At 40.3% G+C, this 16,035-nt stretch overlaps 1 protein-coding gene and 1 pseudogene across 3 annotated transcripts in view; one reads left to right on the top strand and one right to left on the bottom strand.

Annotated features, from left to right (window-relative positions):
* Window positions 1-16,035, top strand: part of IP6K1 (inositol hexakisphosphate kinase 1) — a 60,700-nt gene that overhangs the window by 31,433 nt on the left and 13,232 nt on the right. For 2 of the 3 annotated variants that reach the window (XM_047094712.1, XM_047094713.1), the window contains one exon: window positions 7,229-7,579. The exons of the other annotated variant lie outside the window; for it this stretch is intronic. In XM_047094712.1, the coding sequence (XP_046950668.1) occupies window positions 7,357-7,579 (223 nt within the window). In that variant the 5' untranslated portion in view covers window positions 7,229-7,356. The remainder of the gene's footprint in view (window positions 1-7,228; window positions 7,580-16,035) is intronic. 3 annotated transcript variants of the gene reach the window in all.
* Window positions 10,894-15,396, bottom strand: LOC124524981 (aminoacyl tRNA synthase complex-interacting multifunctional protein 2-like; annotated as a pseudogene).

Raw genomic sequence — 16,035 nt, 5'->3', positions numbered from 1 at the left:
TCATGAGAAGAGTGGATAAGTCTTTTGTTTATTTGTTTGTTTGTTTGTTTAAGTAGGTTTCATGCCCAGTACAGGGCTTGAACTCACAGCCCCAGGATCAAGAGTTCCCTGTTCTACCGACTGAGCCAGCCAGGTGCCCTGCGAGTGGACAAGTCTTATGTAGAAACCACAGGATGAGAAATTGTAGTTGTGCTTAAGAGATTGAAGATTTTTTTTTTTGTTTATTTTTGAGAGAGAGAAAGAGAGCTCGAGTGCATGCATGTGAGCGGAGGAAGGGCAGAGAGCAAGGGAGACAGAGGATCCCAAGCAGTCTCTGCACTGACAGCAGAGATCCCAGTGTGGGCTTCAGCTCATGACCTGAGCCAAAGTCAGACACTTAACTGAGCCACCCAGGCGCCCCAGGATCAAAGAATATTTTTGGTGCTAAGGGAGAGTATCTTTCTTTGATCTGTGTTAATTACAAAGCATAGTGACTTAAAGGAAAAAAAAAAGATTGCAAATCCTAATGTATTTCAGTGGATAGACCTGTGAGGTCTTTATAATGTTCAGATTATTATATCTAAACTTTTTCTCCTCCTAAATGAGTTCTGTGACATTTGCAAGGAAGGGATTATCTAGTTGTTCTTTTTTTAATTTTAATTTTTAAAAGATTTTATTTTTTTTAGGCAATCTCTGCACCCAGTGTGGGGCTTGAACTCACAACCCCTAGATCAGTATCATATGCTCCACTGAATGAGCCAGCCGGATGCCCCTAGTTGTTCTTTTTTTTTTAAACAAATACTTTTTATTAGTTTCAATCTAAAGATCATTCCATAGGTATTTACCCAAAGAATATGAAAACACTAATTCGAAGAGATACGTGCACCCCTATGTTTATTGTAGCATATTTACAACACCAAATTATGGAAGCAGCCCAAGTGTCCATTGATAAATGAAGGAATAAAGATGTGGTATATACATAAGTTTTCACTCTTGTGTGGATCCTGAGAAACTTAACAGGAACCCATGGGGGAGGGGAAGGGGGAAAAAAAAAGAGGTTAGAGTGGGAGAGAGCCAAAGCATAAGAGACTCTTAAAAAATGAGAACAAACTGAGGGCTGATGGGGGGTGGGAGGGAGGGGAGGGTAGGTGATGGGTATTGAAGAGGGCATCTTCTGGGATGAGCACTGGGTGTTGTATGGAAACCAATTTGACAATAAATTTCATATATTTTAAAAAAATAAAGAAAAGAAAAAAATAAAGATGTGGTATATATACACAATGGAATATTATTGAGTCATAAACAAGAATGAAATCTTGCCATTTGCAACAACATGGATGGATCTGGAGAGTATAATGCTATGTGAAATAAGCCAGTCAGAGGAAGACAAATACTGTATGATTTTACTCATACGTGGAATTTAATACATAAAACGAACAAACTCAGGGCACCTGGGTGGCTCAGTCAATTTAGCATCCAACTTCAGTTCAGGTTGTGATCTCATGGTTTGTGAGTTGGAGCCTTGTGTCGGGCTCTGCTGATGGCTCATAGCTGGGAGTCTGCTTCAGATTCTGTGTCTCCCTCTCTCTCTGTCCCTCCCCTGCTCACGCTTTCTCTGTCTCTCAAAAATAAATAAACATTAAAAAATAATAAAAAATAAATAAGATGAACACCAACAAAAAGGGACAAACCAAAAAGCACTTTTAACTGTAGAGAACAAACAGATGTTTACCAGGGGGGAAATAGGTGAAGGGGATTAAGAATATACACTTATCATGGGGCGCCTTGCTGGCTTAGTTGGTTAAGCATCTGACTTCGGCTCAGGTCATGATCTCAGGTTCATGGGTTTGAGCCCCACATTGAGCTCTGCGCTGACAGTGCAGAGCTTGCTTGGCATATTTTCTTTCCCTCCCTCCCTCCCTCTCTCTCCCTCCCTCCCTCTCCCTCTCCCTCCCTCTCCCTCTCCCTCCCTCCCTCTCCCTCCCTCCCCCGTCCCCCCATGCCCCCCACTAGCATGTGCATGCTCTCTCTCTCTCTCAAAATAAATAAACTTTTTTAAAAAGTTAAAAAAACACCACAGTGAACACTGAATAATGTATGGAATTGTTGAATCGCTGTATTGGACACCTGAAACTAATACAACACTGTATATTAACCACTGGAATTAACATTTTGTAAATCATTCTGGGGCACCTGGGTGGCTTAGTTGATTGAGCATCCAGCTCTTGATTTCACCTTAGGTAATGATCATGGGATCAAGCCCTGTGTCAGGCTCCATGCTGAGCATGGAACCTGCTTAAAATTCTCTCTCTCCCTCTGCCCCTCTCCTGTGTTCACATGTGTGTGCGTGCGGTCTCTCTCACATGATATGATGTGATATGATATATGATATAGTCATATTCTGTTCCCATTGTCATAGCCCCCAATTTTTTTGTGCATTGTATACTTGAACGATATTAATTTCAGATCAGGTGCATAGGAAACACTGTTGTATTATAAACCAAATAGAAAACCTCCATGTGTTGCCACATGGGAAAAAGCATATCATTTATATTTTCCCCCAGGGAAACCTTTGGAGTTGTTTACAGAACAAAAAAAACAACACATATACTGATGGGTGTTTTTTTGTTTTTGTTTTTTGTTGGTTGTTGTTAGTTTAACCCAGGGCAATGAAACCCTGATTTGGGCTTTATGACTTTTTTTTTTTTTTTAGTAATTTTTTTTTAATGTTTATATTTAAGGGAGAGAGCGAGGCAGTTGGGGATGGAGAGAGAGAGAGAGAGAGCGAGCATCCAAAGCAGGCTCCATGCTGACAGCAGAGAGCCCAGTGCGGGGCTTGAACTCACAAACTGTGAGATCATGACCTGAGTGGAAGTCAGACATTTAACCGACTGAAGCACACAGGCGCCCCATGACATGTTTTTGATATTTTGCAGCTTTTATTTTTTCCTTTATTATTATTATTTTTTTAATGTTTATTTATATTGAGAGAAAGAGCACAAGCAGGGGAGGGACAGAGAGAGAGAGAGAGAGTGAGAGAATACCAAGCAGGCTCCGCATTGTCGGGGCAGAGCCTGACATGGAACTTGATCATGAGATCATGACCTGAGCCAAAATTGAGTCAGATGCTTAACTGAGTGAGCCACCCAGGCGCCCCAGATACTGTGTAGCTTTTAAGGAATTTACACATTTTTCTTCATACTAGTAGTTCCTTATTTAAGTCTAGAAAAGACAGAAGCTATTGACACTTTGAATGGCATAAACTACTTGAAATCAGATCATTGATTTTGCAGAAGATGGCCTGGAAAATCTTTGAGGATTAATTACACTCTGAAAAATAGGATTTATTGGCTCCATTGTATTTAGATGTGTTTGTGAAAAATAATGATCAATTAAGGTCCTGACGTGGCAGGAGTATAAATTTCTTTTATGGTTTGCCTGTTCTAAGCTAATTTTGGTTATTTGGGTAGATTCCTTACTACTTATGAGAGAATGGATTTTGTGTTTGGCAGATTCTCTTTTAATATTTTGGTGCCAGCCCTAATAGACCAGACATAATTCAGATTGTCTGCCTTTGGGGACAGTTTAAAGATTATAAAATGTTTATTTATTTTTGACAGAGAGAGAGACAGAGCAAGCATGAGTTGGGGAGGGGCAGAGAGAGAGAGAGGGAGATACAGAATCCAAAGCAGGCTCCAGGCTCCTAGCTGTCAGCACAGAACCTGACACGGGGCTCGAACCCACAGACCTGAGAGATCATGACCTGAGCCGAAGTCAGACACTCAACCGACTGAGCCACCCAGGCGCCCCTGACAGTTTAAAGATTATAAAGCTACATTTTTCCTTTTGGAGCTTGGGAAGATTGTCCTTTGTCATCACTGAAGGGCTTGTTCTTCAGTTGTTGGAAGTTTCCTTATCAGAAGACACTTCTTTAATGTGCAAAGTGTATTACCTGGAGATCTGGGGATTTTGATGCTTTTTTTTTGTCCCTTCATCTAGGATGGTTTTGACTACAAGTAGCAGAAAACCCTAATGAGATTGGCTAAAAGCATAAAGGGAAATTTATTTTTGTTACATAACAAGATATCCAGTACTTTAGTGACAACATCAGTGACCCTGATTTCTATTCTTCTGTGCTGCATGCTCAACATGTTGGCCTTGTCTTTAGGCTAGTATCTTTTAGGGTCACCAGGTGTCTTGGCTTCAGTAGTCTCAGATACACATCTAGACAGAATAATATCTTGAGGAAGTGAAGGGACATCTTCTTGTTCTTTTTTTTTTTTTTTAATTTTTTTTTTTTCAACGTTTATTTATTTTTGGGACAGAGAGAGACAGAGCATGAATGGGGGAGGGGCAGAGAGAGAGGGAGACGCAGAATCGGAAACAGGCTCCAGGCTCTGAGCCATCAGCCCAGAGCCTGACGCGGGGCTCGAACTCCCGGACCGCGAGATCGTGACCTGGCTGAAGTCGGACGCTTAACCGACTGCGCCACCCAGGTGCCCCAACATCTTCTTGTTCTTTAAGAGCAAGGTGACTTTTCCCAGAGGACCCCTGGCCAACTTCTCCTCATGTCTCGTGGTTAGAAGACAAGTTACATGCCCTTTTCCTAAATCAGCCGTCTCTTAGGATCAGAAGGAAGTACTACTGTTCAAGATTCTCCCTTAACTAGAATGCAGTTTCACGTGAAGGTGGACTACCTGATTGGGATTCTGTTAGTAAGGAAATAGTGGAGAAAGACGTCATCATCTACAGCATTCTCATTCCATGGTTTTCACAGTGGGCCTTCGTGGACACCAGACTTCAGGAGCAACCTCTGATTGTTTTTAGTCTGACCTGTTTCTCTTTCTAGTACTTCCAAGGCTAGAAGTAGGCAGGGCTAGACCAGGCCCCTTCACCTGCATCAGAATATCCCACAGGGTTAACGGTGGGCATGTCTTCAAATTAGAAATGAGGAAATTTGCAGTTAAGGGACTTGCCCACAGCTCCACACTTTGTAAGCGAGGGCTGGAGAGTTCTGGACGCTTTAGTTTTTTAGGTTCTAGGTTTATTTAAAAAGAAATGCCAAACAAAGCCATAGAAATATGGAATGTTTTACATGTTTACTTCTAAGAAAATATTTGAAACACAAAAACAGTACTATAATTTTATGTGTCTATCATGTGGAAACAAAAGATCAAAAGTCTAGATCTGACTGGAGGTTGGACTTGTGCTTCTCTATCCTGTGGGGGTTGCAAAGCTGGGCACGCATCTCTGAGTTCAGCTCTTCCGGGGCATTTGGCACTGTCCATCCCTCTCCTTTCCCAGACACCCACTGACCCAGAATAGAAAGTTCGGCACCTTCCTGGGTACCCTGTCCCCCACAGGGGCAATCCCAGTGAACAACTGAGCCAGGGTAAGAGCTGATTGACAGTGCTAAGCTGTGTCCACTGCCACCGTAGGCACCTCCAGGAGCCTCGAGAAGAGGCCCTTCAAGCTGCTTCTCCACTTAACACTACCACTGTGTGACTCCTTCTGTTTTCATTTGGTGCTTTTACTCCCTGCAGCCATCTTCCTGGAATCACTTCATTCGTTCCAACAAACCTGTCTTTGAGCATTTCCTGTGTGCCAGGTACTGCTTTGGACCCTAGTTAGAGATACAAGGGAATGGTTTGGTGGTGGTGACAGACAAGTAGATGAAGGTACAGTGATGTATGGCTGAGATAGTTGGCACAGGTACCTTAGGAGCCATAGAGGTGTGCATCCAACTCCTGTTTGGGAGAATGGAGTCTGGGGAAAACTGGGGGTAGGGAGGAGTGGAAAGTGGATAGCTAAGCAAAAAAGTATGTGTTTATTGAAGTGGTGCTGATCAGTTAGGGGAATGGAAAATCATTTATTTTTATTGATAGCTGTGAAATAGAGCTTGTGGGCAGCTTTGAATTCAGAAACTTTTGCAGGGGTGCCTAGGTGGTTCAGTTGGTTGAGCGCCCCACTTCGGCTCAGGTCGTGGTCTCAGGATTTGTGAGTTCGAGCTCCGCGTTGGGCTCTCTGCTGTCAGCACAGAGCCCACTTCGAATCCTCTGTCCCCCTCTCTCTCTGTACCTCCCCCGCTAGCACTCTTTCTCTCTCAAAAATAAACATTAAAAAAAAAAAAAAAGAACTTCTGCAGTTTTGCAGCAGTTTTCTTCAGTAGACTATTATGCCCATAAGTTATGAGGTTCAGAAGAAAATATTTCATCTCTTGCAGGTAAAGCCATATTCCTGCTTTCACAAATATTTAATTTTTCTTCTTTCGTCTTGATCTTTCAGATGTAGTCTTGCCTGCTACATTCCTAATCACAAAATATATTCAGTACTAGGGAAGTTGCCCATTACTTTAACTTTCTTGAGAGAAAATTGACATTACAGGGTAGGTATTTAAGTACAAAGGGCCTTTCCTTGTCCCACTGGTTGGTGTAGAGTCAGACAGAAAGGCAAGCTCTGTGGTGCCAGACATGGCTATAAATTGATGGCCACAGATTTAAAGTAGAAGAAATCAGAAGCCTGAATTTCTTTGGGAAAAGCAAACCCTTTTTATGATTCTACAACTCAGCAAGGGATGACTTTCCCTGGCTGCTCCTTGGCACCTTCAACAGAAAAGTTGGAAAGTGTGACCTGATTTCCCAGACAAAAACCCTTCCTTGAGTCAGTGAGAGACCCGAGACCCTTACCATTACTGGATATGGTGAGAAGTCTGAACACAATGAATTTGTGTTGCCTTCTGTTTTTTTCCCTGAACACTTATCTTTGAATGTGGAATAAGCAGGGAGAGTTGCCTTTCTGATGGCTGTTAACATACTGCAGCTCTAAAATCAAATCCTATAGGGAACATGGAGGGTATATGACAGCTAGGAAGGGAAGAGAATGTGGGCTTCTGTGCATTAAAAAAATGGATGGAGGAGACCAAAGTTGTATCATTCAGAAAAACTTACCACCTGTCTCTCATGCACCAGGCAGCATTGTACATGCTTGGGGGAATATATAGCAGGAAACAAAACAATCCCTTTTTTTTTTTTTTTTGTATTTTTATTTTTTATTTTTTTAAAGTAATGTCTATGACCAATGTGGGGCTCAAACTCATAACCCCAAGATCAAGTCACATGCTCAACTGACTGAGCCAGCCAGGTGCCCCCAGAATCCCATTCTTTTCATAGAGCAGATATTCTTTGAACTGTAGGAAAATTGTGCTTGCCGGGTGTTTTGATTCCCTCTTTTCCTCTCTCCTTTCTGTTAGGAAAGAAGAATAAGCTGAACAGACTCTGACTGTTGGCTTTCAGTTTGCCAGGATCTTCTGCCTAGCTGTCCTTTTGTGGCCCATGTGCTGCATCCTCTGCCCTCAGTGTGCAGCTGGCCCCCAACGCAATGTGTGTTTGTCAAACCATGGAAGTGGGGCAGTATGGCAAGAATGCAAGTCGGGCCGGAGACCGGGGAGTCCTCCTGGAGCCCTTCATCCACCAGGTGGGCGGACACAGCAGCATGATGCGCTACGACGACCACACTGTGTGCAAGCCTCTCATCTCCCGGGAGCAGCGGTTCTATGAGTCCCTCCCTCCCGAAATGAAGGAGTTCACCCCTGAATACAAAGGTCAGTCACTGGCCAGTTTGGAGAGAGCAGTAGCCTTGGGCTTTTGCAGGTTTTCAGCTCAGTTTTCCTTGTGTTGTGGGCCAGGTGATATGATTGTAGGTCTCTTTTGTCTCAAACTAAATCACTTTGTTAAGCACAATTTGAGACTGAAAGCACCAGCACAGTCTTTAGATCTTGAAAATCTGAATTCACCAATAGGTAAACCTGGAAGAATTCACAGCATTAAATACTGTTGGTGAAGAGCATGCTCTTAGCAAGGTGGTTTCCCCTGTTTGTTGGGATGCTCTAGGAGAGGGGCAGTACTTCTCTGGTTCCGGAGGAGGAAGAGTTGGATGCTTTCCAGGCCAAGGCAGTGAGACAGCTGGGAAGGAGGCTGTGTGGAGCCTTTGTCTGTGCTGGGGGAATGAATTGATGATAAGGAGTTTACAGAAGGATTGAGAAGGTCTGAAAGTCCTAACTTTTGAAGGAAAAACAGTGTTTGAAAATGTAAATTAACTTTATAGAATAGAACCCCATGAATATATACCAGAATTAAGTCACTTTATTTTAAAATTTGATTTTTGTTACTCTGTTTATACATTTTCATTGCCCACCATGGATAAGTTATATTTTTGTGTTCTACTTTTTTAAAAAAAAATTTTATAATGTTTATTTATTTTTGAGAGAGAGAGAGAGAGCATGAGTAGGGGAGGGGCAGAGAAGGAGGGAGACACAGAATCTGAAGCATCCATGCTCTGAGCTATCAGCACAGAGCCTGATACAGGGCTTGAACTCGCAAACTGCGAGATCATGACCTGAGTTGAAGTTGGATGCTTAGCCGACTGAGCCACCCAGGTGCTCCTTGTATTCTACTTTTTAATTTTCCAAAGCTGTTATGAATTTAGTCATGTTTACGTCATTATTTACTTAAGGGTACCTGAATTTATTTTATTTAAAAAATTTTTTTAATGTTTAATTTTTTGAGAGAGAGAGCGCACGTGCGTGAGTTGGGAAGAGGCAGAGAGAGTGGGAGACAAGAATCCAAAGCAGTCTCCAGGCTCCGAGCTGTCAGCACAGAGCCTGAGGCGGGGCTCAAACCCATGAACTGCAAGATCATGACATCAGCTGAAGTTGGTTCTCAACTGACTGAGCCACCTAGGCTCCCCAAGAGATCCTCAGTTTAGAAAAATCAATTCAGGGGCTCCTTGGTGGCTCAGTCGGTTGGGCGTCTGGCTTTGGCTCAGGTCGTGATTTCATTGTTCGTGGGTTTGTGCCCCACATAGGTCTCTGTGCTGACAGCTCGGAACCCAGAGCCTGCTTTGGATTCTGTGTTTCCCTCTCTGCCCATCCCCAACTCACACTCTGTCTCTGTCTCTCAAAAATGATAAATAAACATAAAAAAAAAAATTTAAAAATGTTACTAATGGTTAAAAAATGATTTAAAAAAATCCATAATTTTTTTTATTGTGGCAAAATATACATAACATAAAATTTAACCATTTTTAAATGTACAATTCAGTGGCATTAAGTACATTCACAATGTTGTCTACCATTATCATTACTTCCATAACTTTCTCATCACCTCAAACAACCACTCTGTATCCATTAAATAATAACTCTCCCTTTCCACCTCACCGAACCCAGGTAACCTCTAGTCTACTTTGTCTCTTTACACATTTGCCTATTGTAGATATTTCATAGAAGTGGAATCATGTAATTTTTTGTCCTTTTGTGTCTGGTTTATTTCACTTAGCATAATGTTTCCAAGACTCACCCATGTTGTAGCATGTATCAGAACTTCATGTCCTTTTATGGCTGTATACCCATTGTGAATATATATCACATTTTGTTTATCCACTTATCTGTTGACAGACACTTGGGTTGTTCCCACTTTGGACTATTATGAATAATGCTTTTGTTAATATTAGCTTATAAGCATCTGTTTGAGTCTCTGCTTTTATTTCTTTTGGGTACATACCTAGGAGTGGAACCTGCTGGATCATATGGTAATTCTGTTTAACTTTTTGAAGAACTGCCAAACTGTTACAGGGCCTGGCATCTAGTAGATGCTTAATAAATACTTGACTAATGGATTAGGGAAAGTTTTGCATAAGGATATAGAAGCCTAGAACTTCATATTTGGTACTACATGTGGTAACCCCTGATGACTGCCGCTGGTAATACTAAATACATAAAAACCCCTCTTGAAACTTACCAAAACACAGAATATTATTGGCATTTTTCCTTAGCTTGGTTGAATTTTAAAAACACCTGTGTTCCTGGCAATAAAGAGATATATGTGTATGTGTAGGTTAGTATTTATACATGTATTTCCCAGATCTGTCTGCTGAAAGGGCCTAAAAACAATGATACTCCAGTAGCAATCATAGGGCCAAGATCTTGGTCCTTCTAAATACCATTCCTACAGTAAAGGGAAGCAGAACTCCCTGGAGGAATGATTGGTTTCTGAATTGGGGCAGGAAAATAAAAGATGAGCCTGGAGCATCCCCTGGTAACTAAAAGTAAAGAAATGGTCAAAAATGATGGGAGTGTATGTTACAAGCACACAAGAGCCGATATCAGGGAATCCCAGTGGCCAAATCTAGAATATGAGAAATAAAATATCCCTAACTCCATACTGATAGATAAATGGGTGAGAAGGGACATTTCTTCCTTATAGAATTGTAATTCCTTTTAATTAAAAGATATAGAAGGAATGATGGAAACAGAAGTCACCATTAGACACACAACACAGTAATAATTGTCCCCGGCAAGAACCATGATTGATTCTAAAATGAGTGGGCTAACATACTATAAGAAACAGAATATTTAGAAAGTCTCAAAGTATCTCCCTATAGGATATTCATTAATTACAATAGGAAAAATAATAACTTTACAAAGGAGAAACCTGGCAGACTTCACCTTAACCAAGTGATCAAAGTTAAATCACCAGTAACAAGACCTGTACCTTCTGACATAAGAGCTGAGGAGGACACAAGATCATTTCTGTTGCCTAAAATGAGTGATATCAATCTAATCATGAGAAAATATAATGCAAATCCAAATTTAGGGACATGCTACAAAATAACTGTTAGTGTTCTTCAAAAGTGTCAAAGTCATGAAAGAGAAAGACAGAAACTATATCAGATTGGAGGAGACTAAGGAGGACTAAATGCAATGTGAAGTGAAATCCTGAACCAGAAAAAGAATGTAAGTGGGAAAACTGCCAACATTCAAATAAAGTATACAGATTACTTAATATTATTATGTCAGTGTTCATTTCTTGGTTTTGGTAATTATAAATTATGATTTCACTTTTAACAATTTTTTTTAATATGCTCTTATTGATGTTCAGCAACTGGCTTAAATGAAGACAGTATTGATGATTTTAGAATAAGTCAGTTTATCAACAATATGCATGAAACAGCACTGTTCTTAAAATCTAAAATCAATTACTGAAATTCACTTAAGGAGCTTGGGGGCAGTGTTAAAAGGGGCCAGGTTTTCACAGGCCCTTATCCATCTCTGCATGTTGGCTGGCACCATCATATTGCAGCCTTCCATCTGCTGGAACACAGACCACAGCACAACATCTGCTGAAGCGAGTTCATTCCCAGCAAGCCAGGGGCTCTTCCCAAGAGTAGCCTTCACGGAGTGGAACATAGTGGTGGCTTCTTCTTTCTAAAAAATGTTCATTTATTTATTTATTTTTGACAAAGAGGGTGTGCGCATGTGAGCAGGGGAGGAGCAGAGAGAGAGGGAGAGAGAGTCTCAAGCAGACTCTATGCTCAGCACAGAGCCTGACATGAGGCTTGATCTCACCACTGTGAGATCATGACCTGAGCCAAAATCAAAAGTTGGATTTTGACCGACTGAGCCACCCAGGTACCCCCATATAGTGGCTTCTTCTTTACTGCTTCCTTCTTTTAGCTGAAAAATAGCTATTATCTACCCAGGTTTTTACAAGGGTTAAATTTATAGCATTATGCTTCTGGCCAAACAAAAGAAAAAATGTGCAATGTTTCTTTCTCCTTTGATGGGACACATCGTTTGGATACTGAACTGCATTTTAATCTTCAGCACATTCTTCCCAATTAGAATAAACCCTAGGTGATACTCATGAGGGGCTGGTTTTTTTGGTGTGCTTGCCAAAGCACTCGATAAGACATTGGGCTCGCTGTTGACTGCTGTATGCGTGAGAACAGTGAACAGGACCCTGCAGTACAGCACAAGGGGGGTGGGGGGAGGTGGGGTTTGTGTTAATCATGATCTTTCAGTGCCCTTGTCTTTCAGTGCTCCATAATCCTTTCCAAGCATGGAATTTAAGTCCAATGCATTGGTTAGTAAAGCAGTTGGCTCATCAGCTTGGATTGTGTTGGTTACATCCAAGTCCACATCTGACATGTCAGTCATCTTGGTGTGACCATTAACCATAGCTTTTCAGTTCAGACAGACATTTTAAAATACCTTGATGGGATTCAAGAGCTTGAAGAGTTGGGTCAGAGAGTCTTCCTGCACATGGCCTGCAACCAGAGAAGGAGAGATGTGTCACTTTGTGATAGGGCTTTACCTGATACACTGGCCTCAGGGGAGCATTAGAGGAAGCTGAGTATATGGGAATTCTATATTTTTGGTAACTTTCTATAATATTAAATGTATTTAAAAAAAAAAAAAACCCTGTACTGTTGGGTTTTGATATATATTAATTGGACCAATAATATCTTCAATTTTCTTTCGATAAATTGGGCTTCATTTGACTTAATAAGAAAGGATCAATTTTTGGTTTAATTGTATATTTGAGAAAGTATATTTATTTTACCTAGTGAAAATGCAGCCCGAGAAAAGAAAATAGATACTAATGATTTGCTATGGCTTTTAAAGACTTCTGTTCCCCAGTCTGAGAAAGGTTGGGGAAAAACTGAACCACTACTGACAGTCCTTTCCTGGGAGCCACCTGGAGGTTTGAACTTGTCCCAGTTCTGTCGGTTGTGATTTAGAAAACATTTCTCTGGAGCCAGGATTTGACTCCCTTTTAAGATTTTTTTTTTTTTTTCCTTAGCATCAGAAGGACTCTGAGCTAACAGGGCTTATAGTTCTCTATCTCATTTTGGCATATTTATAGCAGAAGGTTTGGCCATGGATGTGTTGAGTGTGGATGAGTTGGTGGCTGAAGCTGCATATAAAGCATTTGCAACTGTTCTTAGCCACTTAGAGACAGCAATGTGTTTGATTCTGGCTTCTCTCTTGTTTTGTAGTCCTAGAATATTCCTTCAAATGTAATATTCTTCTGGTTCTGTTTTGAAAACAGGGTTCCAAGGTGGCTCAGTCGGTTAAGTGTCCAACTCTTGTTTTTGGCTGAGGTCATAATCTCATAGTTTGTGGGTTCCAGCCCCGTGTCAGGTTCTGCACTGACAATGTAGAGCCTGCTTGAGATTCTCCCTCTCTCTGTCTCTCTCTCTCTCTCTCCCTTTCTCTTTCCCTTTCTCTATCTCTTTCTATCTCTCTCTCTCTCTTCCTCCTCCCCCTCCCCTGCTGGCTCTCATGCACTCGCTTTCAAAATAAATAAACTTAAAAAACAATAGCAAACCATTGGATTCAAAATTGCACAATGGACTTGGATACACATTTCTCCAGAAAAAGATACACAAATGACCAACAACACATCAATGTCATTAGTCATTAAGATAATGCAAATTGGTGGCACCCAGGTGGCTCAGTCAATTAAGCATCTGACTTCAGCTCAGGTCATGATTAGTGACTTTGTGAGTTAGTGAGTTTGAGCTCTGCATCAGGCTCTGCACTGGTGGTGAAGAGTCTGCTTGGGGTTCGCTCTCTCTCCCTCTCTGCCCCTTCCCCACTTGGGTGCGCTCTCTCAAAATAAATAAAATTTTTAAAAATGCAAATCAGAACCACAAATCAGATACCATTCGTGCACACTAGGATGGCTATAATAATTAAAAACAAGAAAAAGGAAAGTAAGAGTTGGCAAGAATGTGGAGAAATAGAACACTGCCGGTAAGAATGTCAAATGGTGCAACCACTACAGAAAACAGTTTGGTAGTTCCTCAAAAAGTTAAACAGAATTACCATATGATCAGCAGTTCCACTCCTGGGTGTGTACCCAAAAGAACTAAAATCAGGGACTCAAACTGATGCTCATAAAGCTAATATTCACAGAAGTATTATTCACAATATTCACAACCCATGTGTCAGCAGTAAGTGTATCAATAAACAAATTGGGATATATATTCACAATGGAATAGTATTCAGATTTAGAAAGAAATGAAGTTCTGATACATGCTACAACATGGATGAATCTTGGAAACATTATGCTAAGTGAAATAAGCCAGACACAAAAGGACAGAAATTACATGATTCCACCTATATAGAATATCTACAATAGGCAAGTGTGTAAAGAGACAAAGTGGATTAGAGGTTACCTGGGTTTGGGTGAGGAGGAGAGGGGGAGTTATTATTTAATGGGTATAGAATTGTTTGAAGTGATGAGAAAGTTTGGGATTTAGATAATGATAATGGTAGACAACATTGTGAATGCACTTAATGCCACTGAATTGTATGTTTAAAAATGGTTAAAATGAGGGGTACCTGGGTGGCTCAGTCAGATAAGCATCTGACTTCTGCTTAGGTCATGATCTCACGGTTTGTGGGTTCGAGCCCTGCGTCGGGCTCTGTGCTGGCAGCTCAGAGCCTGGCTCCTGCTTCAGATTCTGTTTCCCCTCGCTCTCTGCCCTTCCCCCACTCATGTTCTGTCTCTGTCTCTCAAAAATAAAACATTTAGGAAAAAATGGTTACAATGATAAATTTATGTTATGTATTTTTTTACTATAATTTCTAAAAATATATTTTTTAAAAATACCAAAACCTCCACCAAATGTAATCTTTAGTGTCTATTGAAATTAGTCTTACAATTGCCAAGAAAATTGGGGCTTATATCAGACCATTGATTTTTCATTTGCCCATCTGCATTCTACCTAGGTGTGAGTACTGATGTAAAAAATAATGTCAGGATCAAAAATATTTTCTTCTTAAACTAGTAGTAGATTGCAGGATTCGTTTAATTGGCAAGTTTCATCTACTATTTGTAGAACTTCTTCCTGCCCTATCCACAGCATAGCCATATCTCCCCGTATCAGGTATGATGCTCTGTGTCTGCCAGTGGTCTGAGTACATACTCAAAAGTATGTACCTGAAGAGAATGAAAGGTTTCCAGTATAGCTTTAGATGAGCCTTCAAGACAGAAAAGAGCTAATCGTAAAAGATCAAATGATATATTTGACTATATAAAATTTAAAACTTATGTTTATTAAAATTCACCTTTAGAGAAAATGAGTAAAGATATTTACCACATATATAACTGACCAAGGATTAGTTTCCAGAATATAGATCTATATCTAAATTAATGTGAATCAGTATAGAAAAGATAGTTCAGTATGAAAATGAGCAAAAATTAAAAAAATAAATGAAACCCAAAGACCAAATTAAGAAAATAAATGAAAACCAAAGACAAAAGGCTGATTCTTTGAGAACAACATCTCTAGCCAGACTGGTCAGGGAAAGGAGATGACATAAATGTCCAATATCAGAAATGATACATGTGTCTTCACTAGGATCTACTGATATTTAAAGATAAAAGAATATTTTGAGAAACTTTATCCCAATAAATTCTACAACTTAGATGAAAGAGACAATTTCTTGAAAGATACAAGCTATGAAAATTTTCATGAAGAAATGGGGACTCTGAATAGTCCTATCAAATAAATTGAAATTGGAGTTCAACACATTCTAGCAGAGAAAACTCCAGGCCCACACAGCTTCATGGTGAATTCTACCAAACATTTAAGAAATAGTAGTTCTACAGAAACTCTTCCAAAAAAATTAGAGAGTATGTCCCAACTCATTCAGCAAGACCACTATGAGAAAATAAATGCCCCTCACCAACCTAGATGTAAAAAATTTGAATACAATTTTAGTCGATTGACTAGAACAGTGTATTAAAAGGACACTGCATCATAACCAGGTAAGGTTTATCTGAGTAATACAGGGTAGGTTTAACATTCAAAGGTTAAATGGAATTCGTCATATTAATAATCTAAAAAAAGAAAAACCATCTATATCTTAGCAGATGCAGAAAAAGCATTCAACAATATCCAACATCTGTTCTTGATAAAACAACAACAGCAGCAAACTGGGAATAGAAGGACAGTTCTTTAACCTGAGGGCATCTATGAAAAACCTCTAGCCAGCATCATAATGACAAAACAGTTGCCTTGCCCCACAAAATCAGGAATAAGACAAGGATGTTCATGCTCTCCACTTCTAGTTGACATTTTCCTGGAGGTTCTGGCCAGTGTGGTTAGGCAAGATAGAAATAATAAAAAGGCGTTCCAATTGGAAAGGAAGAAGTAAAACTCTTTATTTGCAGACAACATAGAATTTTGTCTTCAGTCAGTCAAGTG

This window comes from Lynx rufus, unplaced genomic scaffold, assembly GCF_022079265.1.
Source record: "Lynx rufus isolate CCGP_SWC_20201006 ecotype Redwood Valley unplaced genomic scaffold, mLynRuf1.p SCAF_4, whole genome shotgun sequence".
NCBI classification, from domain to species: domain Eukaryota; kingdom Metazoa; phylum Chordata; class Mammalia; order Carnivora; family Felidae; genus Lynx; species Lynx rufus.
Note: the sequence above shows the minus strand (reverse complement) of the source record. Positions and strands in the feature narration are given on the sequence as shown.